The 17185-nt window shown below is 44.5% G+C and overlaps 1 protein-coding gene across 1 annotated transcript; it reads right to left on the bottom strand.

Moving 5' to 3' along the window:
• Positions 1-876, bottom strand: olig4 (oligodendrocyte transcription factor 4; the record flags this gene model as incomplete). Its single annotated transcript, XM_084568789.1, has 1 exon — positions 1-876. One exon carries the CDS (start codon positions 874-876, stop codon positions 115-117), a length of 762 nt encoding a protein of 253 aa, XP_084424915.1. The 3' UTR covers positions 1-114.
• Between the last annotated feature and the right edge of the window lie 16309 nt (positions 877-17185).

Here is a 17185-nt window from a genome sequence, read left to right as displayed (position 1 = left end):
TACAGCATGTACAAGGTCTGGCCCCAGCCATTACTTCATCAGTTCTTTTATCAATCTTCTGTGAGCTGTTTGTACTGATCCAAACAGTTGATCTCAGTCTCAAGAATGTCCTGCTCACTTGTTCATAGACAGGCTGTGTAATGTGGAGGTCGTGGTGGGAAGAGGCTGGCAGAGTGTGCACGGGCAGGGCATCCCAGGGAAGTGCCTGTAGGAGCTGGTGAGGTGGAGGGGGTCCTTCAGAAGGCCCTGGACTGGAGCGTGGAAACCCAGGAAGCTGGCTGATGGAGGGGAGTGTGAGACTGGCACCGAAGATGAATGATGCTGGAGGGCTGAAGGTGTGCTGCCCACCAGAGAGTGCAGGGACTGGGCCAGAGGATGCAGAGCGAGGTGGGCAGGCGTAGCCGCAGTGGCAATAGTAGGATGGGAAGCTGTGCGGCTCTGGATGGCAGCGCTGCCTCCATAAACATCCCCAACCAGTTTCTTCATCTCCTCCAACGAGCTGGACAGCATAAGGATGTAGTTGCGAGCTAACAGCAAGGTGGAGATTTTTGACAGCTTGCGTACCGAAGGTCCATGAGCATATGGCATGACCTCCCTCAGGCCGTCCATCGCCTGGTTCAGGTCATGCATCCTTTTCCTCTCCCGACTGTTGACTTTCAGCCTCAGGTCCTGCGTCTCGTCTTTGTTGACCTCAGACCTGATTTTGGTCTTACCGCTCCTGCTGCAGCGGCTGCCTTGGCCATCGTCGCTATCCACTCTGTTTTCTTGGCAGTATGTCTGGAACATCTTGTTGGAGAAGAAGCTCCCCGCAGAGTCGTCCACCACCAGGTCTGGGGATGAGGAGCGGCTGCAGGTGGAGCCAGCGTCGGAATCCATTTTCACGTAGAAGAAAATAAAAATGGAGGAGAAGTTGAAAAATGATCCAAATACACTACCCTTTAACACAGAGAGGTTTCTCTTTAGGCTTAAATTCTACAGATGTTTCCAGTTTCCTGTGGTCTCACTCTACTCAGTGCGTGTGCTGCTCAGTCTGATGATCAGTCTGTCCACAGGAGTGAGTGTGTGTGAACTGTCACCCAGTGGGCCCACTGGGGTGTATTTATACTGCCAACACAACAAAGGAACAATAACCTGCATAATGAGACACTTAGGGCCACAGCCAATTGCAGAAGGGACACACTTTCACCCCCTTCTCACACCTCCTTCCTGCAGCCCCCACTTCACCTTCCCACACCCACATTTTACTCAGCGCTGATGAACCCCCCTACACATTAACCAAAATAAAGATATGCTCACATATTGTGTAAAGCTGTACACCTAGAAGTTAACCAGGACTGTGCTAAAACGTTCATGTAACAACTCTGTTAAAAATGTATCAGAATGGTTTAACTTTAAATGTAGTTTTTACTTTTTTTTATGTTGACTCAAAATCAAGAGAAAGTGAGAGTGTGAAACACTGATCTGCTAAAGAGTTCAGCATGCCACCGGTTGCATTGCCCTCCTCTATGACACCGGATAGACGATGCCTTCAAGGCCTTATTTACATATGGTATCTATGAGACACTTTGGAGAGAGGTATGAGGCACCATATGAGGTGCTTAAACATGTAAAGAGCAGCGTTAATGGCAGACTAGGTACAATTCAACCAGGACCTCAAGACAAAAGGGGTCAGATAACTTTGACTTGGCTCCCCAAACAGTCTGTGAAATCACATCACTATCACTGGAAGGGGGTCCTCGAGTTGGGGAGGAGGTAGTTAAAAAGATACTAAACGAGTGGGCACTGCATTGTCTTCCCCTAATTCAACCATAAAGCTGTTAACACTTCCTCCATTTTTTTAAAATACTTTTTTGAACTTTATCCTGCAAACTTCTGTGTAGCATTTTCTTTAATTCAGATGGCAAAGTAACCCTAACCCTAACCCCAGATGTCCAACACGTATCCGCCGATCTAATCTTGTGGCACACAGATCAAGCTGACTTCTTTGCATGTTTCTCTGCGGTGTTCAGAAGCTGGATTTCAATAGTCAGCTCAAGAATTTCCTGCCTTCCCTCTGCCAAGCATAGACTCCAGCGAGGCAGTGCAATCGCGCCAGTACTTTTAGTATATAATGACACTCTTGTCATGCACCACACCGTCCAGAGTAGCAAAGCAGATGTGCAAAAACATCGGTTTTGAGACAAAAACACACAGATTGGATAGATTCTTCTCCGGAGCACAATAATTGCAAAGTCATCATCCAAGATTTAGTTCAAGGAAACATTTCAGAGTCGTCATGGCTGGAATGTGTGGTGTTCATCTGTCCGCTCATCTGAAAAACTGTTTGCTTTTCTCTGTGTGATACACAGTGGGACACTGGTTTATATTTACCCAGCACCAGTAGATGTTCTCCTCCAGCCGTGGGTGTCTTTGTGCAGCTTCATGTTTGTTCTGGTTATGCTCCTCTTTCATCTTTTAATACACTTTTAATATAAAGGAACAAATTCTGTAGTTGTTAGAATTTCTGTGTCATCAAAGAAACTAAACTTCGAACTGTTCTGAAATAGCTCTCTGTTGTTTGAGGTCATAATCCAGGAGACCACACAAAAATGGCTTTAGGAGTTATTCCGTGTCGAGTTCCAAAATCTCCCTTATTTTGCCAAGGTAGGACAAGAGATGATTCTTTTCCGACAACTATGTTGCAACAGGATCGATCTCCTTTTTATATATGATGGTACATTTATGTTCCAGCGTTCTTTGTGTGAATGTTGTTGTTCATTTTTACAAAAATGTGCATAAAGGAAATACTTGATCACCCTTTCAAACTTTAAACACAGACCTGCATGTTGGAATTTGGAATCAGTTTCACGTTGGACGGTATCTCACTGTGTGTTTGTGTGTGATTTCAAACTAAGAAGTCCTTGTCAATCACTTACACACACAGACCTTCAGAAAGTTTGGAGTGGATATCAAGAGAGCCCTCAAGACCCCCCACCACAGCTCCATCAGGGGGCCCCGCAGGGTTCTTTGGCTCTGCCAATATTCAGTGATTTTATAATTGGGGGAACCTTGCGAGCCAACATGGGCCATTTATTTGGAGCATATGGATTTTCCCATCGTTAGGCTCTGCGCCAACATGGCTGCTGGACTCTCCTCAGTTAATTGGGTCAGGTCCTAATTAACTATGTTGGACACAATGGTCCAGATTTCATTCGTTTCCAGTCTTTCAGAGCTTTTAATGGCTGGTTCTGTGACGCATTTTCATTGTGTTTTACACACTCCATGGAGACGAAAACAATCCATAATGGGTTGTTAATAGTCTTAATGAATTATGTAGAAACTTGGAAATATACCCCAAACTACATATTAGCTGTACATGATGTTAGATTAGTGAGATTGTCACTCATGGAAAATGAATTGAGATATATAACACATAAATGGAAAACAGCTGAGAGCAGAAGTTGTGTATTAGTGAAAGTACAATCAATAAGAACATATATAGGGATCATTGTTAGGGACTCAGGCTGAATAATGGAACGTAATCAGTCCTTCTCTTACTCCATTATTATATGCATGAGCCAGATAAATCCCATTCTCTCCTTCATTCTTATTCTTATTCTTATTCATGTGTTTACAGAGGCAACGGGCCACACAGAGAGACACAAGGAACTCTGAGCTTTGCATTTTACAAATGAAAGCGTTGCCACCCTCCATGTTTCCACATAATCCGTCAATTTTTAACCCTGCATTAGAGTGTTTGACTTTCTTCTCTGGATGCCACCTTTCAGGACCCCTTCATCCAATTCGGAGCCCAGTGACAGACCTTTTTAGGCTTTAGAGACCCCCTTTCTTCTGCCTCACGTGGTGCACTCCAATGAAAGTGCTCAGGTGACCAGAAAATGAGGGCATTATCACAGGCATATGCTTGTAGTGACAGAGGATCAAGCAAGATTAGGGTCCATCATGGCTCAATAAAGCACTAAGCTGAAGAGCAAACCTGTGCTGTGTACCATGAGGCTCCGTTCACTCTCTGCTGGTCATTGTTTAACGGGATCAGTGGCTGGATCTTCTGTACACACACACACTGGGCTTTAATCTGGGGGGACGTGGCAGAGCGCAGAGCTTGTAAAGGACACGCAGCAGCCTTTGGTTACCACCATTTTTCTTCAGTGTCGCTTGCAAATCATGGCTTTGCAGTCGCAGCAGGACAAATGTTCAGTAGGAGCTGATATTAGAAGTTGGCTTGGTTTACTTTATCTGTAGATTTAAACGTTTCCCTAGCAATGTCTGGGGAGAGAGATATAAAATTGTTTCGCAAAGTGTCTGAACGGGCTGACAAGTGTTTCTGAGAACAGGGAGTGCTGCCCTTTGTTATCTCTCACCGCCGGGACAAACCGCTCGCTGATCTATTCATTTACACTGCCTGAAACAATTGCATTATCTTGGCCACAACAAAAAGACACAAAGGCACTATGAAAATCCCCTAGGATGTTTATGAGTCACTAAAGAGTCCAATAACTTTCCCCTTCATCTTTAAGCGGCCATGGAGGATTGCATGCTGTGGAGGGCTGCAGGGCGAGGGGAGTCAGGAGGGGGATCTGTGCCCAGGGAGAGATGCTGATTATGGGTAGGATAAAAGAAATCCAGGCCCTCTCCTCCGGAGCTGAATGGGCTCGGTCAGCAGGCTGTCCCATACACCGGCCTGCTCCATGCTGCTCCGACTTCATAAATTACCCCACAATTACCCCGGGGGGACACCAAGGGAGGACAGACAGGCGAGAGGGCTAGAGAGTGAAAGGGGAAAAAGCAGAACCGGTTGCCGAGCAGACCGTCATCAGGAGGTGTAGGGACCAGGTCCAGATGTTGGCCTTCAGGTTGCTACGGCCCAAATGATGGCTGCCTCCTGAGGACTGTCACCTCTAGATGAGAAAGATTCACGTCATAAAGCAAGATTATATAACCTATAACCTATTTCCTTAAATGAGAAGTTGAATTCTCTAAGTAAATAAATAGACCTTTTCTCAGATCATGACACTCTGGAGTCTCTTATTTTATATTAGCAAAGTTTAGGCTGGTATTGTTGCTGACTGCTGACTGAATTACTCTTCTAATACTGTAACTTGACATCAAGTTACTTAACACTTTCCCATAATCAATTGTCTGAGTTCAATTTAAAGAAAGCAAAAGTCAAGACACAATCTAAGATGACTCCGCAGGTAACTGACACTGATGTTTACTTAGTAGTGACCAGTTAATTGTGATTTAAGACACTAAAGCTTGGTTTATACTCCCACAGTGGATTTACAAAGAGCCTTCCTTATATGTCGCGCAGGTGCTGGTATGTCTGCACTGTTCTGTAATTATGCACCGATAAAGCAGTAGTCAGTGGCTAGTCATCTGTGTTTAGTTTCTCTGTGTAATTCAAGCAATGGTGAATGGAACCGAGCAGCTCATTTTGGAGTTGCAGCTAATCTACAGTATGTCGAACAACTTAAATTACTGCAACTCGGAAAAGTCAGAATTCAGAATTGATGATGCGTAGGAGTTAAGTGGAGTTTATACCTGTGCGGCACATAGACGCGGTAACCTACGTACATATCCTATGCTGGTGCGAGCCATTTATACTTGTGCCTCGTCAGTCTGGCTCACTCTGTAAAAAACGCCTCCCAAACCCAGTTGGCAATGTGTCTTTTTTGCCATTCGGGTTCATTTTTGTTTCTACTTCCTGCTTCACTTTCGCTGATATTTCGTCAAAGACAAGTCATACAGAAGTTTGTATCTCCGAACCTCCTCAGTTAACTTTTCCTCATTGTGTTCTATCTTTATTTATCCAAAAGAATAATTTAGAAAATTGTAGTGATGGAGAAGCGGTCTGGGGAGGCGCATGTCAGGCTATGGCGTTTCTCTGTACAGTCTGGGCAGCTACGCCGTTGCAGAAGCATAAACTACTCATTAGATGGAGGGAGAATTTGCTGTGCTTGAGTCCTTGCTTGAGTCCTTGCTTGTGTCCGTTGAGGGATGTGGCTGAGGAAACATATTTCAGAGCAATCACAGCTGTCGTGATCTGAGTTGTTGCAAAGTGTGATTCCACGTCTGTGGAGGTGCACGTCAGGCTATTGCATATGATCTGTGGCGTAGATATGAAGCAGAAGCTTAAGTATGATATTGTAGTCACTCACATTTGAAGAGATGTCTTTAATTTTTGCACTTTTATACAAAGCATTTCATTGTGGGATTTTCAGGAGAATGTAATGTGTAATGCCATGGACCTCTGACGCTTTTGGTTTTATGTAGTGAATAAATGAAACCTTAAGATACATGAACACTTCTAAATATTAAGTCCCAAGTGGTTATATTTTGAAATGCACGTTCCACTTAGACATTTCAGTGAGAGAACACAAATCGTCCATTTATGAAGATATTGAAAGCTTTTTACTCTGCATGTAGCACCGCAGTGTATTAAAACTTTCAGTGTCTATTCATGTGTATTCTGCAAAACCATGTCTGGCCACACGTTTACATTTTGGTTTAAGTTGTGACACATCATTCTCTGACATGTCAGCATTCCCCTTAAATTGGATTTCAGTGGTGGCGTTTGTGCATTTGGATTTTTAATTTTTAATTTAATTTAATTTAATTTAATTTTTTTAAATCAACAGCAGCATGTGTTTGAAGAAGAAGCCACTATGTGAACTTTGGAATCGGTCCAAACCGTATGCTGACAGAATTTTTAGAGGGATTATTCTTAATAGCACTTACAATATTTACAATGAAAAATGGAATTTTTGCTCATGCTGTGAGCCTCACAAATGAAACTCCTTTCATCTCAGCGGTTTTGGAATCTCGGTATAGAGGTGAAGAGCCTTAAACCTGACAGACTTGTGTGTTTTTCTCTACGGTTAAGTGAGACTTGTGAGCACTGGTCTTTCTCATTAATCGCAACACATTAACGTAGATTAACTAATTTACTAAATTAGTAAAGAATATGCAGCTAAATGTTATGATGTACGAGGATAACTTGTTTTAGCAGGAGTTAAAAACTGTTTCCTGGCAAATTCAAATCAGTCAAACAACACACACGTCTTCAAGCCTATACAGATGCACACACTTAAAGACAAAGTGTATCTGTTTGGCATTGTGTCGGTCACACTTTTGAACAGTTGGCCGCTCACTGGTGCATGGGGGTGGCTTTGTGTCGGGGATCCGCAGACTTCTGCCGCTCCGTCCACCCCCCGCGTCCCCTCCATCCCCCTCGTCTCCGTGTCATCCAGTCTGATAAAACGGGAGACCTGCTCGCCCAATAATCTCCCTCCCCGAAGCCCAGGCACGACTCCTGCTTTTCATCAGCACCATTGTTTCAGTCTGTTACCTCCGCTTGTGCTCCTTCACCACGGCAACACTCGCCCCCCTCCTCTCTTCAGCCCCGTCCCATCTGTGGATAGGCCTGCCATGTGTCTATTCATATGGGTGCCGGCGGCAACGCCACTGTATGTGGACAGTACATGATGCTGTCCTTTTGTGTGAGGCTCAGTCCTCTGCTACTTACCGCTGACCCCTGGGTCACCGCGCACAATAACCTGAGTGTTGGTGGCCATTGGTTCTCCTCATTGGCCAGTGATTGACGATCTGATCAATGGTGTGTGTGAGAGTGTGCGCGCCCACATGTGTTTAGCTACTATACAGCCTCTGCAGGCAAATTGAATCGAGCGTGTCTGTTTTGTGAGTGCTGGTCTTTTGATGGCATCAGACTAGTTAGTGACACACAATTGACTTCTTTGGCTTCTGGCTTGATGTAGAGAAATGAATAACTGCAATTTAGCTCAATAGGCACACGCCTTGTCTGGGCATTACAAACCGTAAAAGTAGGCCCAAAGGAGCTGTACTGCTGTAATGTTAATGTTAATATTTTTGCATGTTTCTTCATCTTGTATCTCTTTGACCTGGGGAGATCGTTACTATGTGCCTTATGCTTTCAGACTGTCATTATGATCCATCCTTCCTCTCTTCCTCTCTCGCTCTTTTGCTCTCTTTGCCCCGGGCCCCTTTCTTTTCTTTTTTTTTTTTTTCATGGCACCAGATACACACATTCCCTTCAGGAGCCACCAAAGGGGGCTCAGGTGGGCGATTACGGTCACCCATTAAACCTTAATGCACATATGGCAGGATCGGAATACTGATGAGGAGATCTGCTCCTGTGGCACATTATCATCCAGTGTCCACCACGGACAGGTTCTTGCTACGGGGGCTGATGTGCGACTGTGTCCTGAAGCAGGGATGAATGCAGGAGACACACACACCCATGCACACACTGTGAAACACACAATATGAGGCACAAACGCAGTGTGCTCGTGCTGTTCTTCTTCAGCCTAGCTCGCAAAAACTAGGCCATGACCCTGTCGTTTCTGGACCTCCCGTTGTTTAACTAGTAGAGGGATGAAGGGGGAGTTCTTGACCTTTCTCCGTGTTGTGAGAACCGTTTTCATGCTGCGGTCACTAAATGGAGATGTCTGATCTATACAAGATCACGTGCCTGTGTCAGTCTTTACGTTTTTGCATCTACTGACAGAGACTCTACAACTGAGAAGCCACAAGAACCTTATTACTGCACTGTCCATCATGAGTTTGACAAAGTTTAAATCTAAATAGATGAAATGATAAGTAATGTTTAATAAATTAAAGAGAAAGCTTTTGATACAGAGACGTATAGTTTAGGGCATTTATAAAACAAGAATCACTGTATCTCCTAGAGTACCTGTATTAAAACAATACTCACATGCCCATATGTAGCTTGAAGCAGGTTCCTGTAATCATTCCTTCTGTCCATACTGGCAATAACTTTATTAAGTCCTGAGGCTTTTTCAGGTTATGAGTATTTCAAAATCAAATCAATGAGTGTCCTAGTAACTTCACTTTCTGCATTAGTGTCCCGGTAGTATAGCTCAGCAGGGTAACACTTTCAAGGAAGAGGGAATTTTACATTTAAAACTAAAACTGTAGTAGAGTCCTGATGACCAACTGATTGAACATCAACACCTACACTCTTAAGTCCATCTAGAGAGGAACCCTTCACAACCCGTGTGGTCAGAAGGAATGATTGCAGTGACCAAAAACTCCTGCATACAGGCATAGGAATGTTGTTTTAACACAGTTTGATTGTTTCCACTATTACCTTACGATTTGTAATATCGGTGTTGCATATTCAACACCAACTTCTAATTTTCACTGTTACTTGGATGTTTTTGTTTCTTTGCAGCTCATTTCAGAGCAGCCGTACATACACTCATAGAGTTTTGAAATGTAACTCCCATCATTATCCTTAGTTTCCTCTTGTAACTTCTGAACGGTGGGGTGGTGATTTTCAAAGCTGGACATTAAGTTTAAATGTTAATGCCAGTTTACGTGCATCACACTTTGCAGGGCCGACTCAAAGAGCTTTACGTGTGCTGAATAAATGCATCAGGACAACTTATGAAAACGCAATAAAGAGGAAAATGCAGTGAAGTCATTAGTTAACGTCAAATAAACATATTTTATCTACATAACTAATTAGCAAAAGGTTTTATTTTGTCACTTTATTAAACTAGTCTACATCAAAACATCTGAATGATTCATGCAACCTTTTAAATACATATTATGTACGTAAATATATCACCAGTTCTTCATAAGAGACACCTTGCCGCGCATATTTTCTATGAAAGGGAAAGTACGCTCTCCTCACAGCTTAGAACGACAAGTCTGCTTCCAGGTCGCTGTCGTATAGCCGTGTGGCCTCACAGTGGCGTGAGGGCCGAGTGTGGGTTTATAGCACCTTTGTTATTGATATCGTTCTTTGTCTCACTTTTCCTGTCTCGGAGAGGAACAGGCCTCTAAGTTTGGCCCAAAAGACCCTGCCCTGCTGTGTGCAGCATTAAATATCAATACATGTTTACGAGGGCCCGTAAATACTCGATACGGAGAAGAAGCAGTTAAAGGGAGTGAGCTGAGTGCTGCATTTCTCCCTTGTGTATGAAGATGGAAAGTGGGGAGGAGGGGGAAAGTAGAAGAAATAGAAAGGAGACATAAATGTAAGGGAATATGAAAAGAGCACTGCAGGGTATCAGATAACTACCCACCTGTTGCAGCTGTTGTTGGTTCCTTTTCTGCTTTTTCTGCAAGCTACACCGTGAAGTGTTATGAAGTGCATCTTTAATTTTCAGCAGCCATTAATTAATGATTTTATTTATGTTTACTGAGCAGAAGCACCGAAGAGTACAAAGTGTCCCTTGAAGTTTTTCACTCTGCTTCATTTTCTAACTAATTTATTATTCATGATGAGTTAATTCCTGAAAAGATTTAAGGATTAGACAGCAATGAAGCTCTGCTGTTCAGATTAAAGGCAGAGTACGCAGCACTTAAACAAAAGGTCCCATAAAAGTACAGCTCTAGTGACTGTGTGGCAGTATATTTGGGGGAAAGTGGGCCGGAGGGGGGTGCGCCCCAGCTCCGGCCTTTAAAAGATTAGCCCTGGGCCCACAAAGGCACAGGGGGCTATGAGGCCAGGCAGGGGCGTGAGTGGGTTGCTCGCTGGTTAAATATTGGCCGTCTTGGATCTCCCGTCATTGTCTAGTTAGGAGCTCTACCCGGGCCCCCGTTAGCGGCGCAGACACATATCTTGGCAGCCGGAGTGAGCCGATACAAAGGCCGTCGGTGCCCGAAAGGCAGAGATGGAGATGTATGGGTCCGGGGTGGGGTACTCGCCACGTGGGGGCCGGTGGTCGTAAAGCCCAAAGCGGGACAGATTGGACAGCAGAGCCCCCCACAAGTCCTCCTCTTTCTGTGTGTTTCTGTGATGTGACAGTGATAAACGGGACACACGGCCTTCCAGAACAACAAACAGACACTGCCTCATTTCCCCAATGTGGGCGAGGGCAGGCATAAAGGAGGTGCCATCCCATTAGAGACTGGGCCCAATGCTGCTGAGGGAGGGAAGGAGGGGAGGGGGCATTTCACTAGCGCAGAGGGCCACTCGACCAGGGGGCCCCCAACCAAGAGGGGCCAGCTCTGCTGTTTTGTTTTCTCAAAAAAGTGTCATAAAAAACTCTCCTTAATTGGTGCTCCATAAAATTAGCATCACCAAGCTGATTAGATTTCCTCTCTCTTCAGTTACTATTGTGCCTCCCAGTGACCCCATCCCCGCCATTCACTTTTAGCCCTTTCACAATTTTATTGGGCATCAGAGAAAGAGGAAACTCTTGTAAGATTGTGCCCTTTGCCCTCCACTTCTCCTCCTCCCATTTGAGTTAACCAAGTCCCTTTAGAAACAACTGCCTTCTGCTCAGCCACTGAAAAGTAAACTCAGGATAATACATTGGATTTTGTTATGTTAAACCGGCCAGAGGAAATGCCTTCAGTGTTCCTGCGAAGTGTGACTCTAAATTCACGTGTTTTTGTTAGTTTTGTCGGTGCATCCGCTCACCTTTTTGATTCCCCCTAAACCTAAACTTCAGTGCAGCATATTTGAATAACCACGGGGGCCAAATTGGAGTGAGCAACTGGGGAAAAAAAACCTCTAAATAGATTAACCACACTTCCTGAATGTAGAGCCATTGTGTCTTTCAAAATCTCGGCCGCAAGAAAAGTTTTCCCCTCAGCGAAACCCTGTTTATAGACATGTCAGAGCAGCGCAGACTGAAATATAATCCCATTAACTTTGAATGGCAAGTCTATTACTCCGTTGCATAATGTGTCTCGCTCGGCATGGATAATCGCCATCTCAGTGGAAATGGCGGTGAGATAAAGGGATTTGGATGCTTGACGTCTTTATGGTTGGAGTAATGCGGTTGTTGGTGCCATCAGCTCCCCCCAAAAAAGTTTGCGGCATCTAATTCTGCCGATCTAAAATGCCATCCGGCGTGAACGATGCTTGACAACATTACTTTATGATGTGCCTTAATCTCTTTACGTCATTTTTTTAGATGGCTATGCATTGTTCCGTTTAGGTAAAAAAAAACAACAGAGGAACATTTTAACTAAAGCAGGAAGTGCTTTTCTTATTGAAGGACTGAAAAGGCACTTTATGGGCAATGTTTGCTTTTCAGAATAGTAACAAATAGCACTGAAATCATCTGCTAACTACAGTGAGATTAAGATGGATTATTTAATCTGTGCACACTTGCTGTAAAATGTATAAATGTCTTTCTTGGCCATAATCCATGGAATCCATCTGGTATTAAGTTGTCAGTTAGTTTCCAGGCTTTCATTAATTAGTATTATCTTACGCTATCAAGGTCAGATTTTCAAGGTAAATATATAACCAGGGTCAGCGGCAGTGGGAGGGACACATGAGGTTGTTAAGAAGGGGCAGGGGGTGGGTGTTACATTGATATACGCATATCTCGGGGAAAGTGAGGGTTAAAGAGTGGGAACGTACCCAGACATTGTGATGCAAAGGGCACGGGAGGGTTAAACCAGGTTCTACTCGGCCCCCTGACCCAAGATCCCTTTGATGCCGCGGCCTCCAGGACGTGGGACCCCGAGGGGGCTCAGTGTGGCGCGGCCCTGGGACCGGACCACTGCCACGGAGGCGGCGGGATTCCGGGACGCGCTTTTGTCCCCAAAGAAAATGTACGTGGCTTTGGGTGGGGCTCGGGGAAAGGTCATACACAGGGAGCATGGGGAGAGAGAGGTGAGATCAAAACAAACAGACGGGGGGAGACACATTAGACCACTTTCTCAGTCTCTGGTGAGGCGATCCGTGAACATGATGTTGCCTAAAGAGTTTCCTAATTAACCATCTAAAATGCATGAGGTAGACGGCTCTGTATAGGAAGCAGCTGATGCACTAAAGATGAATAATAATCCCTGGATAACATTTTATAATTTCTTCCCCTGAGTATTAGTGGCACTAAAATAGGACAGAGATGAAGCTCTTATCAGTGGTAACAGGATAGATGTAAAGAACTATATAATCTGACTGCGTTATGAGCCAGTGTCTAAAATCCTTCCATAAAACTGGAGACTGTAGCCAGACAGTTACTTAGTTCTCAAAAATTCTGCCAAAAATCCATACCAATCAAGCGTCTTTGGTTTTATATACAGTATTATGATTAATTCACCTCGTAGATTATTTATTTTAATTGTCAGTATAGTGGCATGCATCCCCATGGACAGCTAAACGGAAGCTGCTTATTCACTCCATCATCTGGCCTACTCATTGCAAATCTTCCACTTGGTAAATGCCACACACTCACTGGATGAACACCCCTCAGATCAATACTGGCAGATGTGTTGAGGTTGGTTCTGTGTGCAGGCTGAGGTGCTACAGCAGCCGAGTCCGTATGGGGAAAAGGAGACTCAATGCGGATCTCACTTGGGGCCGGAGTTGAGAGAATTCACAGTTCTCCAATACATAGGAGACTGCACACCTCCACCTCATCTCATCTCATCTAGAAGTTCACTTTATTTGGGCAGAAGCGCATTTTGACAGTTGTTTAAGTAATTCTTCACACAATGCTGGAAAACAATTTATGGTGCCACCTTCTTTAGTGTGAGAATTTTGTGAAGTTCGCTGACAAAACAAAACATTTGAGGGTGTCATTTGGGCTGTGTGTAATCTCTAGAAATGGATACCTGCATATGAATATGAATTGTTTGTAGGCAATGGACAAGAAGTTGACACCACAAGTTTTCTTGTGTCTGTTCGTAGCCTGAGTATCATTGACCAGTCATGTTTGAGCAGGCTTTGGAGAGCAAAAGAGGTGAAGCATCATGTCCCACCCTGTCAAGCAAGCAGGCTTACACATCATGTTTGTCAAGTAAATACCTCATACAAAGCTCTTGTAGTGTTTTTAAACCATTAACTGTGCGTAAACTGTTCGAGCATAGATGTCATCTCAGGTCTGTTCTCACGTCTAAGGTCGTTGTACTGTAAACAATGACTCAAGTCAGCTGTTTTTTTGGGGACTTGTTCAGAAAAACCAATTAGCATTTAGTTTGTATTCTTCAGATTCACTGCATGTCAGGTTCTGGCTCGCGCTTTTTAGGGACTAGTCTGTGCTGAGACTTCTCGGCTTCCAGAGCAACACATGAGCAGTGCCACATCTCAGAAATACAATGCATATTGCTATAATTAATGGACATCCTTGACGTTATTGTGCCGACTCACTCATACTCGTCAGTGCATTCTTCCTGCCTGTGTGTTTAAATCATCAGCGATCAAGGCGTTCTAGCTTCTGAGACGATAAACCTGTTGTGTTGGACGAAGGAGAAACTAATATTTCTTGGCAGCTCATGAAGAGTGAAATTAACTGACAGAAAAGAGATTAAAACGCTTTAGGAAATAACAGGCTGCAGATCCTGTTCTAAATAAGTACATGATGATTTCACACTCTCTCGGTGCGTAGATCATTTCATATTTGCAGGAGAAAAAAAAACAAAAATCCCCCTGAGCTATCCTAAATGATTGCGTTGAGTTTTGACCCTGAATTTCCGAGGCTCCACGGAGGAGGTTGCACGGGCGGATTTTTAAGGAGTGAATGCGCCCTCTAGTGGCTGCACTCACACATGTCATCATTTGCTTTTTATGGACAGCTTCAGAGCAGGAGACGTCACTGTAAGCCTCCCACAGGATCACATTCCTGATGTGCATTTTAAGTAAATATTTCTTTATGCATCTTGCGTTCTTTGGCTTCAGATAAGTTGGTGCCTAATGCACGATAATAACACACACGACTTGACTGCTTTATCAGCCCTAGTGAATTGCAATTTGATTTCCAGATTCCCAGACCGCTCTGTGCTCCGCCAGTGGCTAAGACATTCATTTAAGATAGATGAAGTGTATTCGAGTCACTCATTTCCACTCTCGCCGTGAATAATGCATTAAAGACAGCTGATGAGGCACATTTGGTAGTCAAGTTGAGAGGTAGACACACAAGTTATATAAGAGCGCTGTGGATGAGGAGGCCTGACAAGCCTGTCTTTGAAGAGAGCACCCCTTCCCCCACGACCACCCACCTCTACCGCCTCCGCCTTCATCTTCCGTGGTCACTAATCGTCTTCCTCTGAGGACCTAAACTCACCGCCTTGGCTTGGGTTGGTTGTAAAAATCACGCACAGGTACGATGAAAGAAAACTGACATCTACTAAATATCAGCCTGGGGATAAGTTTCTCTTCTTTTTAATACCAAGGTTGAAATCGGGGCCTACATATATCATGACAGGAATTCTGATTGTCTACGAAGTCCGTCCAGTTTTGTTTTTAATTCATTTTTAAGGATTCCATCATTTAAAGGGTGCCAAAGCTGACATTGTTGAGACACTCTCAATTCCTCTGAGACTTCCCTCATTTATATTTCAGTTTTTGCATGTTACACTTCTATGTTATCTGCTTCTTCTTATAGCCTATTTATATCCCTTTTTTTATATTTAATGGCATCGGCTGTGTTTCGAGGAGTGGCCCAGAACAGGGCTGACACGTGCCTCCTCCATCATTCATGAGAGTTAATGCAAAGAGCGAGAGAAAGCAGCAACAACCTGCTCCCACCGGGGAGACCTGCGGGCACGTTGAAATTACAAATCAGCAGCGCTGTAAACCACGCTGCCAGCGGGGATGAGCCGGGGACTGTGTCGAGGTTCTCCCAGCTCGGCTGCTTCCTCTATGCATATGTTAGAGAAATGCTGATAACCCCCCCGAAAGACTCCTGTTTGTGCACCGACAGGCGTTTGGGGTGCTAATCACTGGCATTTCAGATTAAAGGACGGAGGGGCAGAGAGTTCTGCGTAAACAAGCCAACTTCCCTCGGGGTGTGAATGTTATGCAGCTGGAAACTGCATTTTTATTTTTTTGTGTGTGAGACACAGCGAACAAGAGTCACTAGAGAAAGGACACGAAGATCAGTCGCTCAAATACGGCCTTTAATTTTTCCACTCAGATATCAAAACATCTCCCAGGCCTTTTGTGACCATTACGAACCAAACATCCATAAGAGAAAAAAACAAAACAGCCCTATTCTTCCGCGCAAGAGTGAAAGCAGATTATAGAATCCTACTCATATTTGGCAGATAAATTGTCATATCATCGCCTCCCATTTCTCTCTAAATCTACCGCTCTGAAGCTCAGCTCAGCTTTGGTGAAAGGAGACAGCGGCAATATCCTGGGGCAGAGGAAGCCTCTTCTTCGCCTTCTCCACCCTCTGTAACCACTCCTCCTCCTCCCCTCACTTTCTGAAAAGTAATTTAATTCTGCTGCCAGTTTATCCCCTGAATAAAAGAGATGATGAGGAGGAGAGGAAGGGAGAGGAAGCTGGAGGGAGCTCAGGCTGCGTTAACTTTGCCCTTCCCTTTTTACCACCTTTCATGCTAAATTACAAAAGCTGGGAGCTAACGAGGATGTCATGATCACAGCTTGTTGCAAAACAACACCCTTGGCATCCGAATGGAACTCATCTCATGTGCACAAGCCCTGAAAAGATCCTTAGGACTTTTTTCCCCCCGTGTAGTATCAGTCATCACACCCTAACCTTAGCCAAAGTCTGTCTGGGGCGGCATAGCCACAGCCTGACAGAAAAGGTAAGCTCCTGATTAATGATATTTCTTAGCTGCGGCGGAATATTCATCTGTGCACAATCTCGTGCCTCCATCAGCACTCTCATCCGGGCAATGTCACGGTGACTTTGCAGAACCTTTTTCCCCCTACTTCAGGACCATCTATTTTATGGTGCGTTTACAGGCGGACAAACATTACGCTCCGTTTCAGTGACCTCCCGGGGACACGGAGAGGGCTGGAGAGAGACCAGAGACGTGGGACCTGAGCCATAGAGCTTGAGAGGGTTTATTGGATTTCACAAGAGTAATTGCCGCTGTGTGCTTTGCAGGTGTGCATGTAACATGCTCAAGGATTTTGCAGTGCAATAAAACACACTGCTGCTTTGGAACCTCGACCTGGTATTTCCTCCAGTTACAGACAGGGGGAGCTGTGGATCTCCCTTCTAGCTCTTGGTACAGTGAGCACACCTGGTACTGTATGTTCTCACGTGCAAATTCACACATCAGCCGCTACCATGTTGCATACCGTGTGACATCCTTTGCAGTACACGGTAGATGTGTTCTGGTTCATGCTGCAATCAAGGGTTTGATTGCGGCTTGGATAATTCCTATTCCTGCTGATTGTGCTAATTGGTAGAGAGACGGAAATAGAGAAAGAGAGAGAGAGAGAAAGAGATGGGAAGAG

This window comes from Chelon labrosus (assembly GCF_963514085.1).
Source record: "Chelon labrosus genome assembly, chromosome: 20".
NCBI lineage: Eukaryota > Metazoa > Chordata > Actinopteri > Mugiliformes > Mugilidae > Chelon > Chelon labrosus.
Note: the sequence above shows the minus strand (reverse complement) of the source record. Positions and strands in the feature narration are given on the sequence as shown.